Source organism: Balaenoptera borealis (genome assembly GCF_965194805.1).
Source record: "Balaenoptera borealis genome assembly, chromosome: 6".
Classification (NCBI taxonomy): domain Eukaryota; kingdom Metazoa; phylum Chordata; class Mammalia; order Artiodactyla; family Balaenopteridae; genus Balaenoptera; species Balaenoptera borealis.
This window is the reverse complement of record NC_138863.1, coordinates 2,927,802-2,954,494: the sequence shown is the minus strand read 5'-3', so window position 1 is coordinate 2,954,494 and position 26,693 is coordinate 2,927,802. Positions and strand designations below refer to the sequence as shown.

At 49.2% G+C, this 26,693-nt stretch overlaps 1 protein-coding gene across 8 annotated transcripts in view; it reads left to right on the top strand.

The window, feature by feature from the left end:
• Positions 1-25,215, top strand: part of UBE2F (ubiquitin conjugating enzyme E2 F (putative)) — a 52,509-nt gene extending 27,294 nt beyond the window's left edge. For all 8 annotated transcript variants that reach the window (XM_082396086.1, XM_082396083.1, XM_082396079.1 and 5 more), the window contains 6 exons: positions 8,386-8,453; positions 14,901-14,971; positions 18,662-18,719; positions 20,056-20,088; positions 21,090-21,152; positions 24,457-25,215. In XM_082396086.1, the coding sequence (XP_082252212.1) occupies positions 8,386-8,453; positions 14,901-14,971; positions 18,662-18,719; positions 20,056-20,088; positions 21,090-21,152; positions 24,457-24,507 (344 nt within the window). In that variant the 3' untranslated portion in view covers positions 24,508-25,215. The remainder of the gene's footprint in view (positions 1-8,385; positions 8,454-14,900; positions 14,972-18,661; positions 18,720-20,055; positions 20,089-21,089; positions 21,153-24,456) is intronic.
• Positions 25,216-26,693: the final 1,478 nt, after the last annotated feature.

Below are 26,693 nucleotides of genomic sequence, written 5' to 3'. Positions count from 1 at the left end.
AGCTTTGTTTCAGAGCTTTGGAGTTATAGAAGGAAAAATTTCTTAGTGTGAAATAAAGTAAGATTCCCAGTTTCTGAGCAAAGAAATATGGTTAGTAAGCCTGAAACACAGGTTTGGTTCCACACATGAACATTTTGGAACAACGTTTAAATAATCATGGACATGTTAAAAGATACGGAAATGGGTCAGAGCACTGAAGCAGGCCTTTGGCTTGACCACCACCCCAGTCTCATAGTAGTTTGTGTGTAGTTTACTGTTAATATGTCACGGTTTCAGACACAGAACGTGTACTCTCATCCCTGGTTCTTTCTAGGTTGATTTTTAGCTTTATATGGATACCCATTATGAGGGACAGACTTCTTCCTGATGGAGTCTTTTCTTCCAAATAATCCTGGAAATGCAGGTGGCAATTCTCCTTTCATATATAATAGATATGTGGTGATTGCTCTTGAGACAGTTATCTCCCTTCACATCAGCTAACTTTTGTTAGGGAAACATTCACTGCTCTTTTCCTTGCTGCTTGCAAGAACTGTGTTGATGCGATATGTCTCTGCTTACTGCTGAGTAGGTGACATTTTGTCCGATATATACTGTTCTTGCACTGATTTCTGCCCTCTGCCTCGCACGTAAAACTGAGGCAAATTCTCTCTTGGAATGCTCAGGTTTCTAGGAGTGGGTGTGAAATTAAATGTCTGACGTACTGTTTTAAAAGCCATTCATTACCATGGTTAAATATATATTCTGATGGTCACCAGTAAAAACGTGTATAATGTATATAAAATATTAAAAAATTACACGCTGTTTAAATGTTGAGCTTTTTGGCATTGTAAAAATTGCCAGCGCTCCTTCATTTTCCTGGACCACCTGATGGTGCCTTTTATGTAGCAGGCTTTACCTTTATCTTTTTTAAAAATCATGTTTAGTGAGGTATAATTTACAGACAGTGGAGTCACTGCTCTTAGGTGTACCTTCTCTGCATTTTGACAGACACATACAGTTGTGTAAACACCAACACAATCAAGATGCACATAAAATGTTTCCATCAGCTCACAAGTTGGGCCCCTTTGTAGTCAGTTTCCTCTCCCCACCCCCAGCCTCTGGCAATCATTGATCTGATTTCTGCCCTGTTGTTGTGCCTTTTCCAGAATGTCATATAAACGGCCCCAACCGGTATGTAGCATTTTGTCCATGGCTTCTTTCACTGAGCACAGTGCGTTTGAGAGTCATGCATGCTGTTGCGTGTGTTACTATTTCCACTGGCCATCAGGGACTTTGACGGTGGAGGGAGGGGCTGTGAGCCAAGGAGTACCGGTGGCTGCTTAAAGCTGGAAAGTGAAGGAAATGGAGTTTTTCTAGAGCCACCAGAAAGAAATGCAGCCCTGCCAACTCTTATGTCAGCCCAGTGAGATTCGTTTTGGACAAATGACCTACAAAAGATAGTAAGTTTTTATTGTTTAAGCTGCTACGTTTGTGGTAATTTATCACAGCAACCAATACAAAACTAATACAGTGCTTTTTGTGTCCTAAGAAATCTTTGTCTAAGAAATGCAAAGATCTCCTTTTTTTTTTTTTTTTTTTAAGTAGTTTTATAGCTTTAGGTTTTAAAGTTAGGTCTGTGAGCCATTTTGAGTTAATTTTTGCATATGGTGCAAGATAAGGCTCTAGTTTCTTTCCCTCCCCTCCCCCCCTTACTCTTCCTGGAATGAATGGGGAAGTGTTCCCTTCTGTTTCCTGGAAGAGTTTTATGTAGAATTACTATTAATTCCTTATTAAACGGTAGAATTCGCCAGTAAAGCCACCTAGGTCTAGTATTTTGTTGTTTTGTGGTAAGAGTTTAAGTACTGTATGAATAAAATTTCTTAAATAGATATGGGTTACTTGGACTTCTTATTTTTGAGTGAGCTTTGGTGATTTGTATCTTTCAAAGAATTTGTTCATACCATCTACATTTTCAAATTTATTGGTATAAGGTTGCTCTTAATATCTTCTGACCCTTTTAAGTTCTGTAGAGTCTGTGTTGATATCCTCTTTTTAATTCCTGCCATTGAAAATTTCTGTTTTCTATATTCTTGATCAAGTTGGCTAGAGGTTGTCAATTTTATTGGTCTCTGCAAGGAACCAGTTTTTGGTTTCATTGATTTTCCTCTAATATTTTTTTTGTTTTCTGCTCATATTTGCTTGTTTTCAGTTTAATTTGTTCTTCTTTCTTTAGTTCTTAAGGTGGAAGCTTAGACTTATATTGCTATACTTCCATTTCCCCATCCAAACCTTTATCTTATAGTCTCATTTACTTTAATTTGTTACAACCCAGAATACATTGTTATTATTTTTGTTTTAGATAATTGTATTTTCTTCATATATTTATCAACATATTTAACCACTTAACAACCTTCATTCCTTTTTGTAGATCTGAGTTCCCATCTGTTATTTTTCTTCTGCCTGAAGAACATCCTTGGATTTTCTTTTTGTAGTGCAGATTTGCTGAATGATGAATTCTGCCAGCTTTGCTGAATATTGAATTCTTAAGTTGACAGTTTCAGCATTTTAAGGATATCATTCTACTGCCTTCTGACTTTTTTTTTCTTATAAGAAGTTAGTGGTGATTCTTTGTTTCATTTTATGTGATGTGCATTTTATTCTCTGGCTGTTTTTAATGTTCTCTCTTTGTCACAGTTCTTAGCAGTTTTATTATGATATGCTTTGATGTGGTTTTCTTTCTGTTTATCTCGCTTGGGGTTTATTGACCTTTTTGGATCTGTGAGTTACAGTTTTCATCAAACTTAGAAATAACTGACCAACATTTCTTTCAATATTTTATCTATAACCCCTTTATGGGACTCCAGTTAGATATACGAATGTTAATATCTCTTACCTAGGGACTTCCCTGGTGGTCCAGTGGTAAAGAATCCGCCTTCCAATGCAGGGAAGCAGGTTCGATACCTGGTCGGGGAACTAAGATCCCACATGCTGTGGGGCAACTAAGCCCCCGTGCCACAGCTACTGAGCTCAAGCACTTCAACTAGAGAGCCTGTGTGCCACAAACTACAGAGCCCACGCGCTCTGGAGCCCGTGTGTCGCAGCTGGAGAAGAGAAAACCCGCACGCCGCAACTAGAGAGAAGCCCGAGCGCCACAATGAAGAGCCCACGTGCAACTAACACCCGACACAACCAAAAGAAATAAAAATAAAGATAATAAATAAATAAAATAAATATTTAAAAAGTGTGCATATCCCCAAGTAAAACTTTAAAAAAGATATATCTCTTACCTATATATTCCCTGTACATACAAACTAGACCTCCACTGGGGTCACAAGGTTTTGTTCACTTTTCTCTCTGTGCCTCAGTGTGGATCGTTTCTATTTTCTGCTGAGTTTTGTTTGTTTGTTTTGTTTTTGGCCACACTGCACGGCTTGTGGAATCTTAGTTCCCTGACCAGGGATTGAACCTGCGCCCTTGGCAGTGAGAGCTCCAAGTCCTAACCACGGGACGCCAGGGAAGTCCCTGCAGCATTCGATTGACTCTGAGTCTCATCCAGTGAAGTGTTCGTTTCAGATATTATGTTTTTTAGCTCTTGATATTCTGTTTACTACATCTAAAAAGTCTTCTCCATTTCTTTCCTCATGTTCGTGGTTTCCTCTGACTCTCAGCACCCCTGTCTCACAGCTGACTCGGTGTCTGTCTGCAGCTCCGCCCGGCCTGGCTCCTCCTCTGCTCCCAGCGGCCTTCCTCTCTACGCTCCGCTCGCCCCCCGCCCCCCCGCCACTCTGTCTCCTTTCCCCTGCCCCGCTCTCCCCAGGCCCCTGTGACACCGCCTGATGTGAAGCGGCCCGCCAGCTGTGGAGCAGCTGGAACTCAGCCCGTGTGCCTCAGTGGCTCCTTTACAGCAGCAGCAGTGTGGCGGAGTGGGCGCGTGAGCAGAGCCCCGGCGACTGCACGTGGTCCTGCACGTGGTCCTGCACGTGGTCCTGCACATGGTCCTGCACGTGGTCCTGCACGTGGTCCACGCTCCACGTGTCAGCGTGCTTGTTGCTGTGCTGCTGCTGGTGCTCGTTTCCGGGTCTTCTCTAACGCCCGCCCCGCAGGCTCCCCTGACTGGCTCAGCCCCCAGCGGCTCTCCCTCTTAAGTGAGCCCACTGCACGGGAGCTCAGGGTCACTCAGCTTGGCGCCGTAATTTTGTTTTGCTGTATTTTCACCTGAGTGTGGGCAAACCAGGCCTGTGAGCCAAAGCCCACCCCGGACCAGTTGTTGTGCAGCCCTCGAGCTGAGAATGGTTTCTACATTCTTAAAGGGCTATTTAAAAAAATAAAAAATAAAACAGTACGTGACAGAGACCTGTAGCCCAAAGCCCTAAGTACGTAGCGCCTGGCCCTTTTCAGAGAGAGTTTGCCGATCCCCGATCTACAAGGTTATCTTGGCAGGGATTGTGTTTTTCCTGCCCTTAAGTTTAAAATTTGCATAGAGTGTAATTTCCAGTGTGCTGTAAATATTGACATTTAAAGGGGAAAGTGTTATTTTCCTCTTTAAAATGTTTCCAGTAGAATCTAAATACCATGGCTACAGCCAGCATCATGCATTAGAAAACTACATATATGTATGAACAAGCTCCACTTTAATGGTTGGAAAACGTTCGTTGCTGCTTTTTCTCCTTGCACTCATATAGTTTTATTTCACTTGTCTCATAGAATTTTATCCTAATATAAACATTCCTCTGCCTATAAGAATTTTTTCACCCTGTCATACTGTTGTGTAACTATATATTTATATTTAATTATTTAAGAAGTTCCTGTCACTGTGAGACTCCTGGGTGTTGAGCATTTTCTTTTGAACGATTGTTACAGTTGTTGTTTGTACCGGCTCCTGGCTCCTGGTTTCCTTCTGTTGCTGCCACTGCCCCTCCTGCCCCGTCTCCTGACCCAAGTCGGGGATGCCGCAAGGCCTTGCACGGTCCCTGGACCTCCATAGTCAGGTCCTTGGGGACCTCGCCAGCTCATGAAACCTGGATGCTCCTGTACACAGCTCCCAAACCTCTCATGCAGCCCTGACCTCTCCCCTACACTCCAGAAAGGTCTATCCAGAAAGATCTGTCGGCTGCCGATCAGTGTCTCCACTTGGTTGTTGACATGAAATCTCAAATTAATCTCAAATCCGACGTTGGACTTGGCGCACCTGTGCCCTCTGCAGTCTTTTTATTTTCGAGGTGACGACTCTGCCCTTCTCCATTGCAGGGTCAAACAGCGCAGCGCTTCGGCTCCTTTCTTCCCCACCCCACCCCTAATCTGCCAGCAAATCCTGGTGTTGCTACCGTCACAGTATCTCTACTCCAGCTGCTCCTACCCTGCTCCTAACCAGCATAATGTTTCTGTGGTCCTGCCCCTCCTCTGCTCAGGCCCCTCTGGTGGCTCCCTGCCTTGCTGAATAAAAGCCAGCGCACTTGCAGTGGCCTGCGAGGCCAGGCCTGCTACCTCTGCAGCTGCAGCTTCCCCTTCCCTTGCCTCACCTTCTGGCCTCTGCATGTTCCCTGAATGCATCAGGCCCTCTCACGGGTCTCTCACCACGCTTCCATACCTGGAGTATTCTTCTCCTGGATACCCTCCATTTTCAAGCCTTCACTCTCAGACCTCCCTATTTAAAATTGCAGCTCCTCCCACCTCCTAGCCCCTCAGCTCTTTTTTACTTTCTGTTATATTATTAACTTACTTTGTTTCTTCCCACTAGAATGTAAGCTTCATGAGGGCAGGAAGGTCTCTTGCTGGTGGTGCCTAGAACAGTGCCTGACACATAGTAGCATTCATCAAATGTTTGTTGGATTAATAATGATGGTTACTAAACAAAATAGCATTTCATCGGAAATGTATCTGAGAATGAGTGGCTGCTCTTGGCATCTTTCTCTGATTTAGTTGATGTGCTTGTGAACAATGTTACTTAATGCCAGAAAGAAGGGGTCAATATAAGTTTTATTCCTTCCTTTTGTCTTTGTAGGTGTAGACACTGAGAACTGCTTGTTCATATAAATAAGTAGGCAGGCACGGAAGGTGTTTGTTGTCACTACGTCATTGTGTCCCTGGACTTCAAAGTTAGGGGCCAAAAATCATACAAGGTATTTTACTGTGGTCTTTCAGCTGATTACTAGATTAGGTTCCTTCTTCTGTTTTGTTGAAAGCAAAGAGTTGGGAACCACCTGGTTGGAAGTGGCTTTACAAACCCAGTCATTAGAATCCCTTTGTGTCGCATTCTCCGAGGTATGCACCAAAACCACTTTCCTAAGACCTGCCAACCGACCGCTAATCATACCCGTCATTCTTCACTTGACAGCCTCTCATGTTACCTGAAATATTCAGAAAGCATTGAGAAAATTGTGATATTAATTTCATCATACCCCTACCAATATAATATTAAAAACTTAGGCTTTACAAAAACTCGTGGCTGCAGACTTAGCTCATTCAGTGTATCAGAAATTTCTGCCATGTGCATCAATAGGCAGGACCAGTTCTAACTGCCAAGACTCCCTCTTTGGCGAAGCCTCTAAATTAAGATGTGTCTCCAACAGCTACCTTACTTCCGAGTTTAACCCCTAATGGAGAGGTGAGGTGTGGGGCTGGCACCACGCGGGGGAAGGCACGGGCCTCTTGCTTCTTGGCACCGTCTTTGCTTGCTTCTCACGGGGGTGAGGCATTCTTTTCCAGTAGTCCCGTGATTGACGTTACTAAATGACATCTGATCATCCCTGCCGTCAGGCTCCACGGTGTGTCTAACTTCAAGACATTCCAGCTTGAACTGGGCCATCTTATCTTTAATGCCATGCTTTGCCCTTTACAGAAGTGGGTGTATGATAGGGAAAGGCACAACCCTGCAATAGTGCCTCTATTCAAGGAGCTTTACTGTGACCAGTGCATCACACCTTGGTGCAGTGCATCATAGGAAGAGACTAGATGAGCAGTGGGCCTTCTTTTACAAGTGGGAGAAAGACAGTGAAAGGGGAGGTGGGAAGGGACAGCTGGCATGACTCCTTGACCTCACAAGCACTGTTGGGCAGATTCATTTCACGATAGGGCACTCGTGGACACTGGCCATCTAGAAGTGGATTCTCTCAAAGCTGTCAGTGCCCACATACCCCGTGGGCAGTGTGTCCTCCCCGCAGTACCCCTACCCTGGCTGGAAGACACTGGCGTATGGTTCCTGGCAGGAAGGAGGGAGTGGGCTCCAGGGCACAGAGGGCCCCCTGTGTAACACGGCGAGCTAAGGCGGGTCTAACTGCGGGACAGACATGGATGTTGACACGACCTCAACACCCTTAAAGAAGAAAAATGGTTTTTTAGTGGTGGCTGGTTTGAGACCAACAATTTCCTATTAAATGTTCGTTTTATATAAAGAGCTGAGGGAAGTGATAAAATGTAATATTGCTGATTTGTTCACGGTGATAATATCTTAGAGGAAGTTGAACATTCGTTTTAAAGATGGTGGTAATTTTATCAAATTGTGAAGTTCAGAGTAATTTAACTCCTGTGGGGGGCATTCGTGCTGGAGCACCCTCTGTTGGCAGCCGCACCAGCAGCGCTTGCAACTCAGCAGAGCCCACCGAGCCCACCGCCGGCTCCAGGAGAGGCGGAGAGGTGGGCGGCGCAGCGAGGGAGTTGGGACTGAGCTGTGGGGTCTGCAGACCTGGGAGGGCGGCGGGGGGGGCACGGCGGTGCCGCTCTGACCCTGGACATTCTTCTGCGTACCCTCCAGCCCCTTTCCAGAGGGCCTGCTCTGTTCTGAAGGCTGTACCAAGCGCTCGGCCAGCCAGCCCACGACTGCTGACCGGGCACAGTTGCTGAGACGGTGATTCTGTCTGTCTGGCTCACTGCTGTGTCCCCGGCCAGGGTCTGGAGCAGGGCCTGGCAGAGGGTCCATGCTCAGTCAGTGTTTACCGAGTGACTGGAAGCCACGTGCCAGGCACCGGGACAAAAGCAGTCAACACAAGCCTGCCTCCCCCGTGGAACTGACTTCTCACGGGGAGACCAGCGGCAAACAGGTGACCAAGCGCTGAAGCAAGGTGGTTACCTGTCATGAGCTGTGCTTGAGGGGAAGCACGGGGTGCTGCAGGCCAGGCTCAGGGGCTGAGCGGAGGGAGGGGGCCGTCTCCCAGGGGAGGCCTCCCCTTTCCCTAGGGCGCGCGGCCAGTGAGGAGGAGAGCACTGCAGGCGCCAGTCAGTGTGGGCTGACTTGTAACCATCAGGCCAGGGGCGAGGCTAGTGAAGTGACAAAGGAGCCCTGCAGTCCTCTTTTTCAACTCTTAATTCTCTGTATTTGCCATATGCTAACATAGTGTTTGCCTTTTGTTTCCTTTTTTTTTTTTTTTTAATTTAAAGGATTTTTTTGTTTTGTTTTGTGTTTTTTGATAGATGAGGGTTACTACCAGGGTGGAAAATTTCAGTTTGAAACTGAAGTTCCTGATGCGTACAACATGGTGGTGAGTAGCCCGCGCTTGAGCCGTTGTTCCCCCTTCGCGTGGCGGGTGGCCGTCACAGGGCCCGGCAGTCCCCCCGCGTTGTGTCCGAGTGCAGCCCACCCGGTCCTGGGACTGAGCACGAAATGGCTGATATTTGTGTGGTTAATGCCCCTCATCAGCAGTATTGAGAGTTTTAGTGGAGAGGTTCCTTTTCTCAACAAGTGTTTGCGAGTACTGTGTGCCATTGTGTGCTGGGGTGCAGCTCTGCCGAGGCTGGAATTACCGCCCCGAGGCTGGCACCTTTACAGGGGGCGGCTTGGGCATTTCATGCAAATCTTGTTAGATTCTGGCAGTGGAGAAAAGAGCATTTTATTTAAAACTGTAGTTTTGTTTATGGTATAACACCAAAATTCCAGAAGTGTATAAAATGTGCGTTTTAGAACTTTGGAAAAGAATAATGACCTGTAGTTTCAAACTAGGAAGTGATTTACACCCCTAGCTACATGTTGATCCCTCCAGGACCCTCCCAGTAATAACCATGCCAAGTGCTGTCACATCTGTCTTTGCTTTTAAGGAACGTGCTGACCCAGTAGGAAGGTGAGAGAAAGTGTAGAAAGTTGTCATAAAATGATAAAAGTGGTAAGCAGCAGACCGTGATATTGGTTAATAATAGGCAAATGCTTTAGAGGAATTCAGAGAAGGAAGAGAGAGGGTCACTTTTGGAAAGTGGTCGAGGCCAGTTAAGCTTCTGAGGAGAGCTAGAATCGGAGTCGTCCTGCCTCGGGTGGCTCATGCACAACTGGGGCGGGTGTTCTAGGTGACGAGGACATCTCTGCAGCTGTGTCAGCGGGTATGGAAATAAGAACTGGCAACCTGTGTACAGGTCAAGTTGACCAGGTCTACTTGAATGAAGAATCAGGGTCGGGGAATAGTGGAGAGGTGAGAAAACTCAGATTTGGGGGTTTTGGAGCGTTTCCACTGTGGCTGTGAGAAATCGTTGAAGGTTCGAAACAGCACCGCACCCCCCTCAGTCGGGCGCTGGAGTGGACGTGGTACGCAGGCCCTCTCTGAGCTGCTGAGCTTGGCACGTGGCCAGCTCTGCCAATGTCATACATCTTTTCCCCCCTGATGTTCCACAGCCTTCTCTGGCCTGTCGACTAGGAAAGAAAAACCGGATGGTAAAGTTCAGTCTCCTGTTAACCTGAGGTTTTGGGAATCGGGCACAGCGTGGGTCCTGCTGCTTTCCCTGCAGTAACTGCTCCCTCCTTTCTGACAGTGGGAATCATCTGCTCCCCGCGACCTCGCCCCACCTCCACCGCCCAGGCCTAGTTCAGTGGCTGTAACACCTGTTTGTTTAAAGCCAAACTTTTATCTATGGAAATTGATCTTTACTGGGCTACTGTATTAAAAGTTGTTTCGGAAACGTAATTTATGAGGATGGAAGAGTTAGCAATCCAAGAAAAACAAAAAATAAATTTAATTTTTAAGTGAAGACAGGAAAATATGCATTTCAGGTCTTTGTCAATCCAGCCAGCCAGCGACCCGCTGAGACTTCCCCTATTTCCCTGATCCCCAGCAGGGGAACCTGGCATGACAGGGCACTGCACTCCCTCAGGTGAGAGCAGTTTGAGAACTTGGTTTAAGTGCACATATTAAGAATTTGGGGCTGTTTTGATGGTTTCTGGAAACAACCCGACATGCGGTACTTAAAACTCTAGACTCTCTAACCTTCTGGACATATGCCGTATCTGTGGATTACTCATCTAAAGAATGTTAAAATTAAAGGGCGGTGAGTTTGTGACAGTTTTTCAAAAAAGCAGTGAATTTGGTTGGGGCGGGGGGAGGATGGCTCACAGAGGAGTTTAGCGTAAGTTGATGAACTTTCCAAACAAGCCTCGAGGAAGCTGAGAACCGTAGTAGTTCGGGTGCATCGGCATCATTTAGTGGCAGAGTGTCTTTTTCCCAGTGTGAGGAGAAAGCAAAACCGCAACGTCAAGGAAGGAACAGAGTTTTGTTGAGGGCTTCTGTGTGTCAGGCGCTTCCACTCAGATTTACCTTATGTCACTCTCCAGTAGTTCTCTCAGTGACATTAATGTTCATATCTTTACCCATCAGGAAGTTAGGGCTCAGGAAGGTAAAGTTAAGAACTTGTTGGCTTTGCCGGTCTAGGTGGCTCAACTGCCAAAGCTGATTCTCGTCCAGAGCTGCCCGGCTTCCTAATGTGTGCCCTTCCCACCGCACCTGGTGGCCACTTTGTAGTGAGAAAATGTTTGTCATGCTGCCCCGTTTAAGAAGCAGAGAAGTAGGAGATGAAATAAACAGAGGATAGAAAGCCACTGGGCCTCAAAGACACTTTGCCTGTATTAATTGGTGGCGTATAAAGACCTTACATTTTTATGTTTTAGTTTCTGTCTCCTTTGGAAAATTTCTAAATGATGGGCTAGTCCTGTTTCATCAGGAAGGAGACCCATGTTCTCCAGCCAGGAAGCACTGAGAGCCAGGCCCTCGGGCTGTGTCCAGACGCCACCCTGCTGCCGTGAGGGCCTCTCTGCCTCTCATCCAGGCAGAGGTGGCGCAGCTGCCTTACCAGCAGGCCAGCGAGGGTCACAAGCTCACGAAGGGCGCACAGGCCAGCCCTGCCCCCAGGGAGCGTGAGGTGAAGTGCTTCACTGGTACAGAGGCAGTTGTGTTCACCTTCTCTGTGGTTAAGCTTTATCTGTAGAATTCTCCTTAGCGTCTTTCTTCACTGGTACAGAGGCAGTTGTGCTCACCTTTTCTGTGGTTAAGCTTTATCTATAGAATTCCCCTTAGCGTCTTTCTTCACTGGACCGTCTGCTCCCTGAAGGAAGAGTCTGGGGGTGTCTTAATCTCACTGTATTTCCAGTGCTGGGCGGGGGCTCCCACACCAGGCCTGCAGCGCGCATTTGTCCAGTGCTTGGCGTGCTCTCTGCCCCCCAACAAATTGATGGTGTTGCAAATTAAACCAGCATATGAAAATACATAGGTTACAGGCAAATGGGGTAGAGATTATGAGAGCAGACTTTAAGGAATTCATGTTTCATTTGGATGAGGAGATACAGCCAGTTTTTAGCAAGTCAGCCTGGAAGGACTTTGTGGAGATTTCTCAGAATTCATTTGCTCTGATGCCGTAATTTACATGATTTCTGTACTTCAGAAGGAATTTTTTTTAACCCCTAACACTTATAGTTCCTATAATTAAGGTCGGTTATTAAGATTGTGAATGAAAACCTTTTAAGCAGTAAAGTAGATCATTATTTTAGAATAAACTTTTTTAGAAAAGAAAGAATACACCTATTTGGTATCCCCCTCACCCCTCACACCCCTCTGCCCGAGCAGCTAAAAGGCAGATATTTCCTCTGGATCTTTGTCCTTTTTTCCCTGAACTTTATCTCACAGTCTCCAGCTGCCTCGTAATCTCTCTCAGTCCTAGAAATAGCCTGCAATGATTGACTGACGTTTAATGAGCTCCTAAAATGCGCTGGGCTCTGTGTCAGACATTGTAGGCTGGAGGTGAGAGTCAAGCGGCCTTTGAAGAAGCTCAGTCTCTGGACACAGACACAGAAACAGTGACGAACCAAGGTGATGGGGATGCCCAGAGGAGGAGGAGGCCTGAGTGCAGATGGCGGCTTGGCTGTGATGTGACACAGTCCCAGGCCTCACGATGCTCCCATGGCATTTTGCTGTGAGTGGTCAGAGGAAACCGTGTGCTGAAGCAGGAGAAAGGAATGCGGCTTTTCTCTCCCCCTGGAAGTGAGGTTATGTGATGCAACCAAATCGAGTAATGTGACCGTGACCAGCCCTGAAAGGGGTCAGGAAGGGCTGCCCTGCCACGTTTCCAGAAGGAGGAGAACCGGAGGTACCACAAGTAACACTTGAATACCCAGTCACCCCTCTTCTTTTTATGTAATTTATTATACTCTGTGGAAAATTGAGAAAATACCACTATGCAAAAATAGAATATTAATCACCTGTTATCTCTCCATCCAGAGATGATCACCGTTAATTTTCTGATGTGTGTTATGCACAATATATAATCATACATACGAGTGGGATCATGCTACACATAGCTTGGTAACTTGGGTTTTTTTTAACATTATAGTATAGGACAATATGTCATCATATCGTGAGAACATATGTTCTCATGTCAATTAATATATAATTACATCATCATTAGTAAGAACACTTAATTGTATGATGTATCATGGTTTTAAACAATCCTTTATAGTTGATCACTGGCTGACCAATATTTTGATTATATGAACCAAACTTTATGTAAGGGGCAAAATAGTAAATATTTTAGGCCTTGTGGACCTTATATGGTCTCTGTCATATATTCTTTTTTTAAAACAACCTTTTAAAACTGTAAAGGCCATGCTTAGATCATAGACCACGTGAAAACATGCCTGGCCTTATTTGGTCCATGGGCTGTAGTTTACTGACCCCTGGAACAAGCAGTGCTGTGATACATGGGCTAGACAACGGCTTGTGCATACCTGCCGCTGTCTTTGGATAAATTCGTAGAAGTGGAATTACAGGTACTGAGTAACTGATGCTAATTTTAAGGCTTTTTATCAGTACTATCCAGTTACCCTCCAGAGAGTTTTTCCAGTTGACATCCCCACCATCAGTGTTTGAAAATTCCCTTTTTCCTAAACCCTTACCAACATGGGATATTTTCATTATTTTTTTTCTTTTTGCTATTTTGGGAGGAAATAAATGGTATCTAAATGGCATTTGAATTTTCATTTCTTAAATAAGTAGGATGCTAAATTTTTTTCCTACTTACTAGCTCTTTATGTCTTTTATGAGCTGTTATTATGTGCTTAGCCCTTTTTTTCTGTTGAGGTATTTTTTTTTTAATTATAAGAGTTCTTATATAGAAATTATATGAAACTTTTTTCTTAGTTTACTTAGCTGTGCTGTAAACATTTTCCTGTTTTTCATTTTTTTGTTGTTCTATAAGAGTTTGTGTTTTTTTGTTTCACCACTGTAGTCAAATCTGCTTTTCCTTCTTGAATTTCTCATGCTGTGAAATGCTTACAACAGGCCTTCAGACCCTGAGATAGCCCGTCCATGGTTTCTTCTAGTCCTCTCAGAGCTCCGTGTCATTTTTGTGGAATAAAGCTCTACGTGAGCATCTAGCTGTACTTTCCGAATGGTTGGCCAGTTGTCCACTGAAGAGTCCCTGTTCCCCCATTGATTTGCACTGCAGTCTTTGTCATATACTAAACCCTCAGCTGTGTGATGGGCTGGCTAGTCATGCCACCACTGAGGTAGGAGGTGGAGCTGGTATTTCTTGGTCTTGCTTTGGGCGTAGTAAGGGTCTACAAGAATGGTTCAGTTTGGAAAGTGTGTGTCAGAATCCAGGACCACAGTCCCGGTGCAGAGGTTTGCTCTCTTTGTGGGGGACCGCTGTTACGAGGGCCATTGGCCAGGGAGGCGGCTGCACCGACATCTAACTGTGGACGGTGTGAAGGGACAAGGAGGAGAGGGGCAAGTGCAGTCGGACCCTTGGAGCTGCAGTGGACACTGGGCGGGGCGACCGTGTGTCGGGGCCTCAGAGGAGGGAGGGGGCGAGCCTTCAGTCCCTTCAGGTACTGAGTCGGTGATGCGGTCTACCCAGTAGGTTACCTGTGTTCAGTGTGTTCATTAGAGAGATTTACCAGTATATACAGCGCCAGTGACGCTGACCTTCCCTCTTCAGCCTGAAGGCCTTGCTGAAAGTGCAGGCCGTGCTAGCATTCCTTCTGTCGGATGCATTCCTGTTTACTTGCAGAAAAGCAAATAGCATATTCAGTTGATTTCAACTCACTCTGAACCTGAATTCTGTAGTCCTCAGACACCAACATCTGCATGGTTGGATTAATCATTTTGGGGAGTCTAGGTGACATGACATTTGACATTCTGGTGTCATGGTGTTTTGAAATCAGGAAGAAAACTTATGAGGGTACTGAAAAATATGTTTGTTTTATACAAATAAGAAGCTGAAACTATTAGAGTACTAGAAATAGTACAGGAAAAGATCTCGATGGTGAAATATTTTCTATATTGGTATCAAAGATAAAAATTTGATGACGAAGATTTTGTATCTGTGAGATGACCTGTCTGGTGAGATTCTATGGGAAGACTGTCAAGCTCCTCAAAGCAAGGCCACCTCGCAGTGGAACTGGGCCTGGGGAAGAGGCCCACCCGCTGCAGGTGGGGTGGGCTCGCGGCCTTTCTGGAGGCAAGGGCACTTGGCGCTGAATCCGCAGCCTGCTCTCTGACCAGCCCCTCCCCTTCCTGGCCTTCATCCTGGGGAAATATTTCATATGGATGTGAATGAAGACAACGTTGATTTAGCAGGTTTGTAGTGCCTGATGAGCCAAGTGAGTGGTGAGACAAGGCACTAGGCGGGGTACATGGAAGGCTCTGGAGAGCCTGTGATCTCTTCCTTCTGTGTTGCAGCCTCCTAAAGTGAAATGCTTGACCAGGATCTGGCACCCCAATATCACAGAGACAGGCGAGATATGTCTCAGGTGAGTTTCTCTCCGTCCCCGTCTTCTGTGTTGTGAGCACCGTGCGTGAGTGATGGGCTTTCTACATGGTATCTCCCCTGAGAGGAGATTCTAAGGCTGGGCCAAGGTTAGGGAAGCTTCTGGCTGCACTCAAGTAACTGGAGTGGCCTCCCAGCTCCCCCATCCCAGCCCGGTCTCTGCAGTCCACCCTGGTGCCCCCCTCTGAGGGCCCTTTCCCTTTTCCCTCCATATGGCTGATTTTAGCTAAGAGGGGAAAATATGAGTAATGGAATCCAGGGTGGGGGGAGATGTGGATGGGCAGCTTCAGAAGACCCAAGCACTTGTATTTAAATGTCTTCTCTTTCCCAAAATAGTCTTGATGCGCATAGGAACACTTTCGGAGCAGGATAAGCTTTCCCAGTTGTGCCTGGGTCCCCGCCCTTCCAGTGGCAGATGGTCAGGGCTCAGTGACTTCCTGCCTCTTGAGCTTGCTGGTCACTAACGTAGAGAACTGGAGGAGTTGTGGAGGGTGTTGGTGGTTGTCGTTTTTAGGTAAATTTAGCTTGTGGGCTTTATTTTTCTGCGTCTTGCGCTTTCTCTGGTAGGGCAGTGAGGTTAACTTGCAGGGGCTCTGGTGCTGGACCCCCGGGCCAAGCCCCAGCCCCACCGCTGCCAGCTTCGGGACTGCGGGAACCTGGAGAGCAGGCAGACAGGGTTTCTCCGGCGCGTCCTTTGCTTTCTTGCTGTGATCTAGTCCCTCCTCAGGCCCTGCCTCTGTATCCTGTCCTTTTACCCTCTTCTCCCCGCACGTGCACTGTGACCGCTCCTCCCTGCGAGGACGACGATTAGGACTCATTTCCCCATTTTATTTTGTATGTGGAGCCCCCTTTTCTTTCATATCAGCTTCATTTTTTAATAGATAGTTGACGGGAATTCCCTGGTGGTCCAGTGGTTAGGTCTCCATGCTCTCACTGCTAAGGACCCAGGTTCAGTCCCTGGTTGGGGAACCACGATCCCACCAAAAAAAAAAAGATAGTTAAAAATACACTTTATAAGTCAGTCATCTTCCCTTTTAAGTATCTGTCCTTTAAGTATTGAAACTTTAAAAATCTATGATCTTCAGGTCCAGATTGTAAGTGGTTTCTGGTCCGGCCTTGTCTCCCCAGGCTTTCCACCTGCGCCCACTCTCCTGGGGGCTCCCCACACTCCACTTCCTGTCACTTCCCCTTCTCCAGTCAGAATTAGGTCCAGAGAGGGCATTTCTCTACTCACTTCTGCAGTCTTCTGAGAAGTCAGATTATTAGCAAAGTATAATAGGAATTTAACAGATGGTAGCCTGCTACAAAAGCCAGAAACTTTAAAGGAAAATCATTGATAGGTTTAGCCACATTAAAATTAAAAATACAAAAACACAAAATGGAAAGAGAAAAGATCAGCAGGATTACATCCTTTGTATGTAGACAGTCCTTTCAGTCAATATGAACAAGATGGGACATACCCACTGGGAAAATGAGCACTGCCTACGAGTGGGTGATTCATAGAAGGAGAAATGCAGTGGGTGGTGAGCATCTGCTTGATGCTCAGTCTCCTTGGTGATCAGAGGACACATGGAAGCGAGGGGATGCCGCTCACCACTTCTCAGACTGGCAGGTACGAAAGCAAAGTGCGTGTGAGAACAGGCTCCCTCGTTCCACTGGAGGGTGCATGCATCTGTACACCTTTCATTGGTCCTTCAGCCATAAGGCCTACATTTAACTTGTATGTACCCTCGGACCTGTCAGCTGCACCTCTGGGAATTTAACTGAGGGAAGTAATGTGCCAGGTTTACGTACAAAGACTACCTCTTTGTGAAAAACTAGACAGTGTCCAGCGATGGTTTTGGGCACAGCCGACCCGTGGCATCTCCTGAATAAAGGAAATGACGTGCCTGGCGCTCCGTGGGGCCTGGTCTAGTCACAGGGGTGCTTGCTTCTCTTAGTGAGACTCGTCCTGCTCCCACCAAGGGCCCACACCCTGCTCTTGGCTCAGGGCCAGCAGTGCTGTATCTGTGGGATTGGAGGGACCAGGGCCATGAACCCAGCGGTTGCACTTCAGATTTTTTTTCTCCTAGAACCCGAGTTTCCAGTGTAGTCCCTGGGGCATCCTCTGTCCCCTTGCCTGTACCCTCTCTGATGGCCACATGGCTGTCACCTGAGCTCCCTTGGGACTGCCATCTGCTCAGGCTGGGCCCGAACATCCATGGTGTCACCCTGCCCAGATCTGCGGCCCCCAGACATGGGCACACCTGGCCTCCAGGGGCAGAGGCCTCCTGCTCTGTCTGTGCTTGTTGACAGGGAAGCTCAGAGGGCGCTGACTGGTCGGCCAGTCTGCCCGCCTGCCTTCCATCGGCTAATGTTGGCTGAGCCCAGACACAGTGGGGAGCAGTTTGCATTCTCTGCTTTATGGGGTTTGCCAGCCGGTGGGGAGACAGGCATTAAACAAGTAAACAAGCAAGGGTATAGCTAAAATTGCAATAAGGTATATAAATGAAAAGGATAAGCTAGATCAGAAATAATTCTTTCCCCTGTCTTAGTAAAGAAGTCTCTCGTTGGATCATATAAACCACCAGGGTTGGGCAGTTGGTTCCCAAAAAGTTATTCAAAAGTTGTAGAGATTTTATCTCAACAACTCACTGATACCTCTGCAAGGTGGAAAGACGTCCGCCGGGTAGATGGGAGTAGGGTACATGATGTGAGTTTTCTTTTTAGTGCTCGAAGTAAGCTGTAGGTTAGTTTTATTTATTCTAACTGATCTTCATGGGCAATTAAGATTATGGCATTGATTCAAATTCTGCATATTTATATTTTCTCCTGATTGTCATTGACTTTTGTGAATTTGAACGTGTTCTGATTCAAAAATTTTCTTAACAGTAGCAAGTATGACCTGGAAAGCCTCATGTTGACGTGTTAGCTTAGGAGCTGTTAGGTGATATAATTCAACAATGCCAAGCTCCTTTTTTCACCAGAAGGAGACTAGGCAGTAAGTGGTAATTTTTCAGAGTATGGAATGGTTATTTATATGAGAGTATATGCTGTGCATTTGCAGTTGATAGAACAGTCATGAAAATGACTCTTAGGGCAGCTCACGTCACATACCCCTGGAGCCCACGTGGCCTTCCCTGAGCATGGTCCTCCCGCCCACGGGTGAGCACCTTCCAGAATTTTGTGTTAATCTTTTATTTTTTAAACAGCTGTTGAAGTCCTGTGCTGGGTGCTCACGTGGGTGTGAGTCCACAGCCCATTTGGGGGCACGTGCCGCCCTGTGCCTTGGTTTCTCCTCTGTAGCATGGGACCCCTCCCTCTCTGGTCTCGGGGCACTGGGGGAGTGTTGGGTCCTGCTGACACACAAACAGGCAGCTCTGCTGTCATTGTTGTCACCATCCTTTTCCGAATGTTAAATTGACAGATGCGCTCTGTATGTTCTGATTTAAGCATGCTTTTCCCCTGCTGAGTGTACAATACATAAAAATAACACTCGCGATTAGACTGGAGGATCCGTACAGGCGTGAGGCAGGGAAGGCCTTCTGTAGCGACACAGGAAACTGCGGAGCCACAGAGGAGAGACGGGCAGCGTGAGACGTGCACCTCCGTTCCGACAGAAGTCACGCCGAGCAGCTCGCGGGACTGGGGCCTGCTCCTGGCTGACCGCTGTGCCTTTCTGTGTCTGTTTCAGTTTACTGAGAGAACATTCGATTGACGGCACCGGCTGGGCCCCCACGAGGACACTGAAGGTAGAGTGTCCTTTGCCCGCAGCCTCCCCGGAGGCCCCTCCGTCGGCAACCAGCCTCCTGTAAGGACAGCGATGTCCACGCTGTCCCATCCGCGTGGGTGGCCGGGCCCACGCTGCTCACCCGCCACTGCCCGCCCGGGGCTGCTGGCCAAGCGCTGGCCCTGCTCAGCTCCCCTGTCCCCACTTCTCTTCGGTTGGGGGCGGGGATTAGGGTGTCGGGTCATCTCCTCTCCGCTCTGCCCTTTACCATCTGTGCTTCGGTGGTTTACTGTTTCTACCCTTGTCTTGCTATTCGCCCCAGTCTTTGGAAGTTGTCTCCCCCTTTAAGCAGTGGAGACTCGCCAGGCATGGGTAGAGACGGAGGAAGGAAAGTCTGGCTGTGCTACGTCTGCTCTGAGTTACACTGGACAGAGGAGGGGTGGCAGGGTGCAGCCAGGGGTGCTGCATGGGGGCCCCTCTCCCGGGGCAGGGGGTGGAAAGGGGAGCCACAGGGACTAAATAAGTGGCCCCAGTTGCTTCTCCAACATGGCTTGAGTGGGTTTCAGGGGTGCGTGTCGTGGGTACCCACGCGAGGCCGCCGGCTGTGCTTCGCCTCAGGGCTTTTCCATGGTGCTCTCCATAGGCACCTGCAGTTTCTTCCCATGCCTGACCTTTTATCAGAAGGAGTCAGGACTTTTGGCCAGTGTTCACCTAGTAGTAAGCAGCTACCTGACTTTTGCCATCTTCTTTGACTGAGTAGTGAAGTGGTTCCACACGGTCGTAGCCGCTGACCGTCTGCCGTGGGATCGATCCTGCCCAGAGGAGCAGTCGCCTGGGACTGGGTTTGGGGGCCCCCAGGCTGCACTTCAGCACAAAGGCGTGGTCTTCTGAGCCAGGCCCGTCTTCCCTGGTGACCATCCTGCTGCTCTGACACTGACGGTCCCACCTCTCAACTTGAACGGGCCGTGGGTGTCCAGTCAGCCTGTTCGTGAAGCTGTGAGAGCTGCGTGGCGTATCACACGTGCCGTCTCCCTGCCTCTCTCTCTCGTGACGGTTTTCCACACGTGTCCACTTTGGCTCCGTCAGGCATGGATTATAAACGCTGTCCCAGCTAAAACCGCGCGTAGGTCTAAGCCTGTGCCAAGGGCACAGACGGCGAGCGATGGCTGGTAACGGAGCTGCCGCGCTGGATGCTGTCCGCAGGCTGCCGGGGGCCTGAGATCGACGGTCTAGGCCCCACCTGTTAACATGACCCCTGCAGAAAACTAACCTCCTCCACTACACGCTGACTTAACTGGTTCATCTCTTAGACGCCGTCCCCGCCTGAAACTTGTTTTCGTCTTTCTTTCTCATTTCAGGATGTTGTTTGGGGATTAAACTCTTTGTTTACTGTAAGTATGTTGACCAGAATCCCAAGTTTTTCTTGATTCCTCTGTCTCCTGGTTTTAAAGATCACGTTAAGGATACCACGAGGGAATGAAAAACAGCAGTGTGGGCTTACTGAACCCCTCTTTTCTTTGGCACTTTGGTGAATCAGAAGAACAGTGAGACAAGACCGGAGGGGGCTTTGGAGCAACACTCTGGGAGCTCCTGGGGCCGGGAGGGGCGGGAGCAGAGCGTCCCCACCTCCCCCTGCTGTCGTGGGTGCCTCGCTCCCGGGGACTCAGCATAACAAACGTTTCTACCCTGATCTTTAAGAAGAGGAATAGGTAGTATAAAGAAAAGACATGGTCTCCGATCTAAAATCCGTCGTTATTCTTGTGGTGGGGTTGGGGGGGAGTAGCATTCCAGGGCTCTTCTAAGGTGGAAAGGGTCTGGTGCTGGTTCCCTGGGGCCAGGGAGCACTGGCCCCAATGGCACCATCCTACGTTGTTAGGTTGGGTTGCAGACGTCCTTCCTACTGGATTGTGAGTGCCATGCTTGTGGAGGTGAGTTAAAGGTGAAGGGAGAGTCTAGGCAAGGTCAGAATAGAAACATAGAAGGCAGAGTTGTTAATCACAAAATAAAGGAGAAAATGAATTTTTAAGGAAAAATTAATAGGATTTTATTTTAGAAATGCTCATAATAAGAGTGGTTTGTCATTCCCCAAGTATCAAAACTAGCATTGGAAATTAGTGTGACCGCTCTTCCCTCACCAAACGTTGGATAATCGTGAGTAAACACATCCCTGCCTTCTTTCAGTAGACCGTTAATCATGATTCTGAAAAAAGTATCTCACGTTCAGTGCTCCTACATCAAAAGGAACTTTAGTTCTCAGGAGTTTTTTCAGCTCTCTAGGTCGTTCTGTCATTTGCTGATTAGATTTCTGTTGCCTGCTTCATAAAATGAAGACTTGCAACAGCAGAAAAACACATTCTTTCCATTGTTTACTTTGAGTTTCTCTCTTTTTAAGGATCTTTTGAATTTTGATGACCCACTGAATATTGAAGCTGCAGAACATCATTTGCGGGACAAGGTAAGCTAGTAACAGGAATATTCTAGGTTGATGTATTTGGTGAAAAGATAATTACTGCCCCTTGATTAAATAAGTATGAAATTGAGAATGGTGACTAGAATTTGACTAGAATTAAATCCCATTGAAATAAATGGGACTAGAATTTAAAGTAATTTATGAATGATATAATAAATGTGAGTGGTCTCAGAAAAGTGTTTGACCCAAGGTCAGACAGAAGTGTTTTTAGGTGTGGTTTCCTGGTAGAGTTCAGTATGAGTGATCTACAACAGGCGGCTGTCGCTTTACCGCATGACGGTGTAGGAACACAGAAGGGAGAACGAAGGGTGTTACCGCCCCCCAAGCCCCCCCGCAACCTCCGCCGCCACCCAGTGGGCTGACCGCCCTCCACACCTTCCCGGAGCGCAGGTGCACGCGAGCCCACAGCGATGGGGTCGTGTTTGTTTTGTTGTCGTTGTTCGTGTATTTTCGCTTTTTCCCTCCAGGTCAACGCATAAACTATCACTCGTTCATTTTAGGAGCTGTTGAATAATATCCTGTGGTGTGGCTCTACCGTACTTTTCTCAACCATCCTCTTATGGCTGGGCACTCAGGTTTTTCCACGGGATTATTTTCCAGCTACAGACAGCACTGCAGTAAATGTCCTTCGTACACACGTCCTTACAGCGTGCGGGCACAAGGCACAGGGTGTGGGGCAGGAGCCCGGGAGGCGGCCGAGCGTGGCTGAGGCGAGGCTGCTGGAGGTTGTTGGGAGCTGGTCGGGCCTCAGCAGACAGCGCTGCGGCGCTGACTCCGTTTAGGCACAGGACCTCCCGTTTCGTTCTCTGAGCCACATTGCCTGCGAATCCTTGCCCCGCCCAGGAGTCAGCCACCTGACGTGCTGGATCGGCTGACATGGCTCTGAACGCAGGACGTTCTAAAGGCCATCAAGTTGGTTCTAAATACCGTGCTTAATGTTGAGGGCAGCTGCTTCTGTTCATGTAAGACCTACTGTGTGCCAGAGCGCGCAGGCCTTTCAAATGTGCCACGTGTGGTGTTCACCACAGCCTGCCTTAGCAGGGCCCTGAGGGCAGGCAGGAGGGCCCCCCAGCACGTGTCCCGGCACGCGGGGAGCAGAGAGCCAGGCGGTGGCCCCGGAGGGTCAGCGGGCGGGCAGAGGAGGCCAGGTCCTGCTGAGCAGGCCGGGAGGTGGCCGGCCTTCGGCAGTCAGCCATCTGCACCCTCGGGGCGGCCCTGGCAGGGAGGAGCCTTTGTTCGTCCGCTACGCTGACAAGCCTCGCAGGCGGGCCCCCAGGAGGCTCTGTTCACGTTCTGACTCCACCTGTCATTGTCACCGTCCCCGACAAGGATGTCCCCACTCAGCACTAACTGACTGTTGTAGCCCCTGTGGACTAAACCTTGCGGGGAGGGAACACCCTTATAGAGCCAGGAAGAGAAGCATGTTACGATTGTTTACTTTTTATTGTTCTCGGAAGGGTGTTTCCTGCTCTTTGTATGAAATAGGAAGAGACTTGCAGCTTACAGGCAGGCTTCATTTTATTGTGCTTCGCAGATATGGGTGTTGCTGCTTTGTGTAGGGCTCTCAGGGAAAGCCTTTCTGGTAAGATGTGAGTAGAGGCCGGTTGTGAACCAGGTGGACCTCAGGGAGGAGTGTTGTAGAGGCCTCAGCAGCAGCGCAAAGGCCCTGAGGCAGGACTGCGCTCCTGGTGCTCAGGGATGCTACAGGGGCCCCGTGTGACTGGGGCAGGGCAGCAGGAGGGCGCTGGTGACATGGTAGTAGCAGCAGCCCTGCGTGGCCCTCCAGGTGCCAGGCAGTGTCCTACCTGCTCCCAGGCACATTTGTTTTCCCGACAACCCACGAGGGAGGGACTCTTGCCCCTGATTTGCTGCTGAGGGAGCAGGGCCACCAAGAAGTGAAAGACTTGCCAGGAAGGGGCGGAGCCCAAGATTTGAACCCGGGCAGTTTGGCCCCAGAGTTCGTGGTCTTCTCACTGACGAGAGCAAAGGGGATTAAGGCTGAGCTGAGGCACCTGTGGTCCTGGGTCAGACGTTGAGGGGTTGGGGGTGTCTGTGGGATCGTCACTCCACATCCCGGGAGCGTTGGCCGCGGCCCCCTGGGAGCCGATGGTGTGTCGGCTGCTGGGTGTTGTGGAGGCGACCTTGCGAGAGTTTTGCTAAAGGCAGCCAGGGCTTCTGTGCAGCCCGTGTTGGCTGCGGGCAGGCGGCTGAGAGGGAGCCTCTGAGCACAGTCCTGGGCCACCTGGTGGCGACCACAGGTGTCCCCTTCTCCCCTTTCCTTGAACCCGCCCCAGCCTGGAAGAGTGACTTGAGCGTGGCCGAGGAGAGCAGGCCCGTTCTGCCCGCGCCTCCCAGGGTGGCCCCTGCAGCAGGCAGGGCTCGGGGAAGCCACCAGAGGGTGCGCGTCAGGCCCGGGGCTGTGCCTCTTGCTGGATGGGACTGAAGCCTGGGACCCTGTGTGCAGCTGTGGGTGGGAGTGAGAGGGTTGAGAGCCCGCCTTCAGGTCACAGGCTGTCCCGCCACCAAATGCAGGCGGGTGTTCTGAGGTGGACAAGCTCCAAGTCAGTCGTGGCTCAGACAGTCCCAGGGGCCCTTCCCAGTCCTGCAAGGCCAGGGAATTTTGCTCCTGACCTTAGAGAGAAAAGACCTGGGGACACACTTGGGGTGTTGGCTCAGACCTGAGGTGGCTTTCCCGCCCACGCTGGCCTGGGAGATACCTGCATCCATACAGCGTTTTTACACCTGAGGGATCAGCCGAGGCCCCCAGGTGGCCTCTGCTTGATGCCCAAGGAGGGCCCTCTGTAGCAAGCCCACCTCTCCTCTCGGGCAGGGTGGTCACCCTGATGGCGGGCTGCACTTGGGCCATAGGTAGCAGGGTCCTGGGGAGACAGATCAGGACACAAGGGTCTTCCTAAGAGCAGCAGCCAAGGCTCATGCCCATTTGTGGTCCAGAGTCCCGGCGTGACCCACATCGTGACCTTGACCACACTGGTGAATCTCACTCTCCCCGTCCGCACAACAAAGGGCCTTCGGTTCCCTTCCGCCCAGAGCTTGTTTGTGTCCCCTCCCGGCACCCAGAGTGGCAGGGAGATGGCACTCAGCCCTGTGGGTCTCTGAGTCTCCTGCCACCTTGGCGATTGGAGGATTGGAGGCCGGACCCTGCACACCCCCCCGAGAGCTGGCACGGGTCCTTGGCTCGGGGGAATGCCACTTGTTCCTGAAGTGTCGCTCCCTGCGCTGACTCACTCCCCCTCTTCCTCCTCTCTGCCTGGTGCCTCTTGCCCCACAGGAGGACTTCCGGAATAAAGTTGAAGACTACATTAAGCGTTACGCCAGATGACAGGAGGAGAGGGCTGCGGGGCCGTGGACTGTGCGTTAGCAGTTTGTCTCCAGCTGAAGCGAGAAGGGAGGCTCTGCCCCATCCTCGGCTCCGCTCAGTCCCGCTGGGCCGTCCCAGTCCTGCGACCATGCTGTCCTGAGGAAGAACCTCTTCACGACCGCCCGTTGTAGACAGAGAGTTCCACATAAATACAGCCAGAAAATGTGCTTGGGGTTCTAAAGAGTTGTCTGCTTACCTTAACATGTTTACTTTTTTGAAACTGTACTGTATAGGCTGTTAATGAGAGTCTCGAGAAGTTGTGATGAACTCAGCATTGAGGCTAGAGCTTGCTTCTCCCCTCCCCCCCGTCAGTCCCCGCACAGGTGACGCTAATGATGTGCTCAGTGCAGCTCGCAGAGCGGCGATCAGAAACCCGCTGCAAACCGTGACTGGATGCGAATTCTCTTAGCTCCTTCCACGAATGTTGGCCCTGCCTAGATGTCGTGAAGCTTCCCAGAATGCATAGTCATTCACTGTAGATCTCTTACTGAAATGCGTATTTTATTTAATGTAAGTATATTTTGGAACAGATTTGTAATTTGTACAATTTAATGCTTTAATTATTTTTTTCTATTCTCATTTAGTTTGTATTTTCATTGTATAGAGCAGACAGAAAGATGTTGGGTCAAGCAACTATTGAAGAGAAATACAAAGAAAATATAAAAGGCACAGTATTCGTTCTGTCCAAATGCAACGAGAATTTGGCTTTTGAAAATCAGCTCCTGTTTTCAGGTCCAGGTGGGGCAAAGAAGTTTCGGGACCCTTTGAAGCTAGATCTGGATGAATTAAAAAATAATAATAATAATAGCAGGGAGCCCGTTCTCACGTGCTGCCCAGAGGAAACTGGCTGGAGCGCAGCCCAGCCACGGGCGTGGTGTTTCTGCCGTGGTCATGTGTCTGTGAGCCACTGTGCAAGAGAGCCAGACCCTCGTGCTCTGGGGACGGGAGAGATACCTCGGGAATCGGCCCAAACAATGTCTGATGCCACTGAGACTGCCCCTGTGGCCTTCCGAGTTGCTTTGGTTCTGGGCCCCGTCTCGGGGGTGAGTCTCCCAGGCCTCGGAGGGCCAGGAATCAGTGGCACCACTTAGCCATTCCCGGGTCAGGTCAGTGCACTTCAGAGTCAGAACACCGAGGAGAGGTGAGTGGCTTTATTACAGCGTTCGACATCTGAACCCTTGGAATCATATGCAAAATAAGTATCCGTATGGTTTTGTCTGCTGCTCACCTAACACGCTCTAGTTTACCTGACAGCCTCCTTAGGCCTCTGGATTCCCCCGTCTACCAGCTACCCAGTCTGGCTTGTTTTTCTTAATTTATAACGTAATCCCAGATTATGAGATCAGTCTGTCCTGGAGATCAGCGGGGGAGGAATTCGGGCCATGCTTCCCATTTGTAGCCAGGAATCATGCCCATTAGACTGGAGGGTGACCCTGGCTGATGGGCCACTCCGTCGGGTGCGCAGAGCAGGAAGGATGGGGCTGGTTAAGGGCATGGCGGCGTCTCGGGGGCCCAGAGCCTGTCAGGCACAGTCACCCTGGGGGGGGGGGCACTCCAGTTCACATACTTCAACTCACCAACTGGCCTCAGAGCCATCCTCTGCTAGGTGGGTCAGCAGGGCAGCAGCTGGCCGTCCACACACCTGATTGGTGCCCCTGTGACCCAGGGCGCACCGCTCTCTGCCAGCTCTAGCCCGAGTCATTTCACATCCTCCAGTTCTCCCGGCAGCACCCTCCCCTGGTGGTGCGGACAGAGGTGGAAGAAATGGCAGCACCCGTAGTGAAATGGAAACGTGTGTGATGCAGGTGAAAACTGTGCCCTCTGGACCAGACTGAAAGGGAGAGGAGCCCTTGTTAATTCTGACCTCACACAATGTAGAAAACTACTTGGCTTATCAGGGGTCAAGCAGTTCTTCAGAGATGACATTTCCACGTAACTGGATCATCCATTTCTGTCCAGTGGCGTTTTACCTCCCTGCCCGCTCCCATCTTGTTACGGAGCCCGCCCAGCTTGGCCCATCTCCGTGGGCCAGTGGTACTGTGCTGGGTGCTTGGCCAGCGGGGCCCGTGGCACCTTTTGGTGGCTGCAGGACACTGCCCTCCGGGACTTTTGGTTTCCTGGGGTCTTTTTCCCACTCTTAGGCCAAA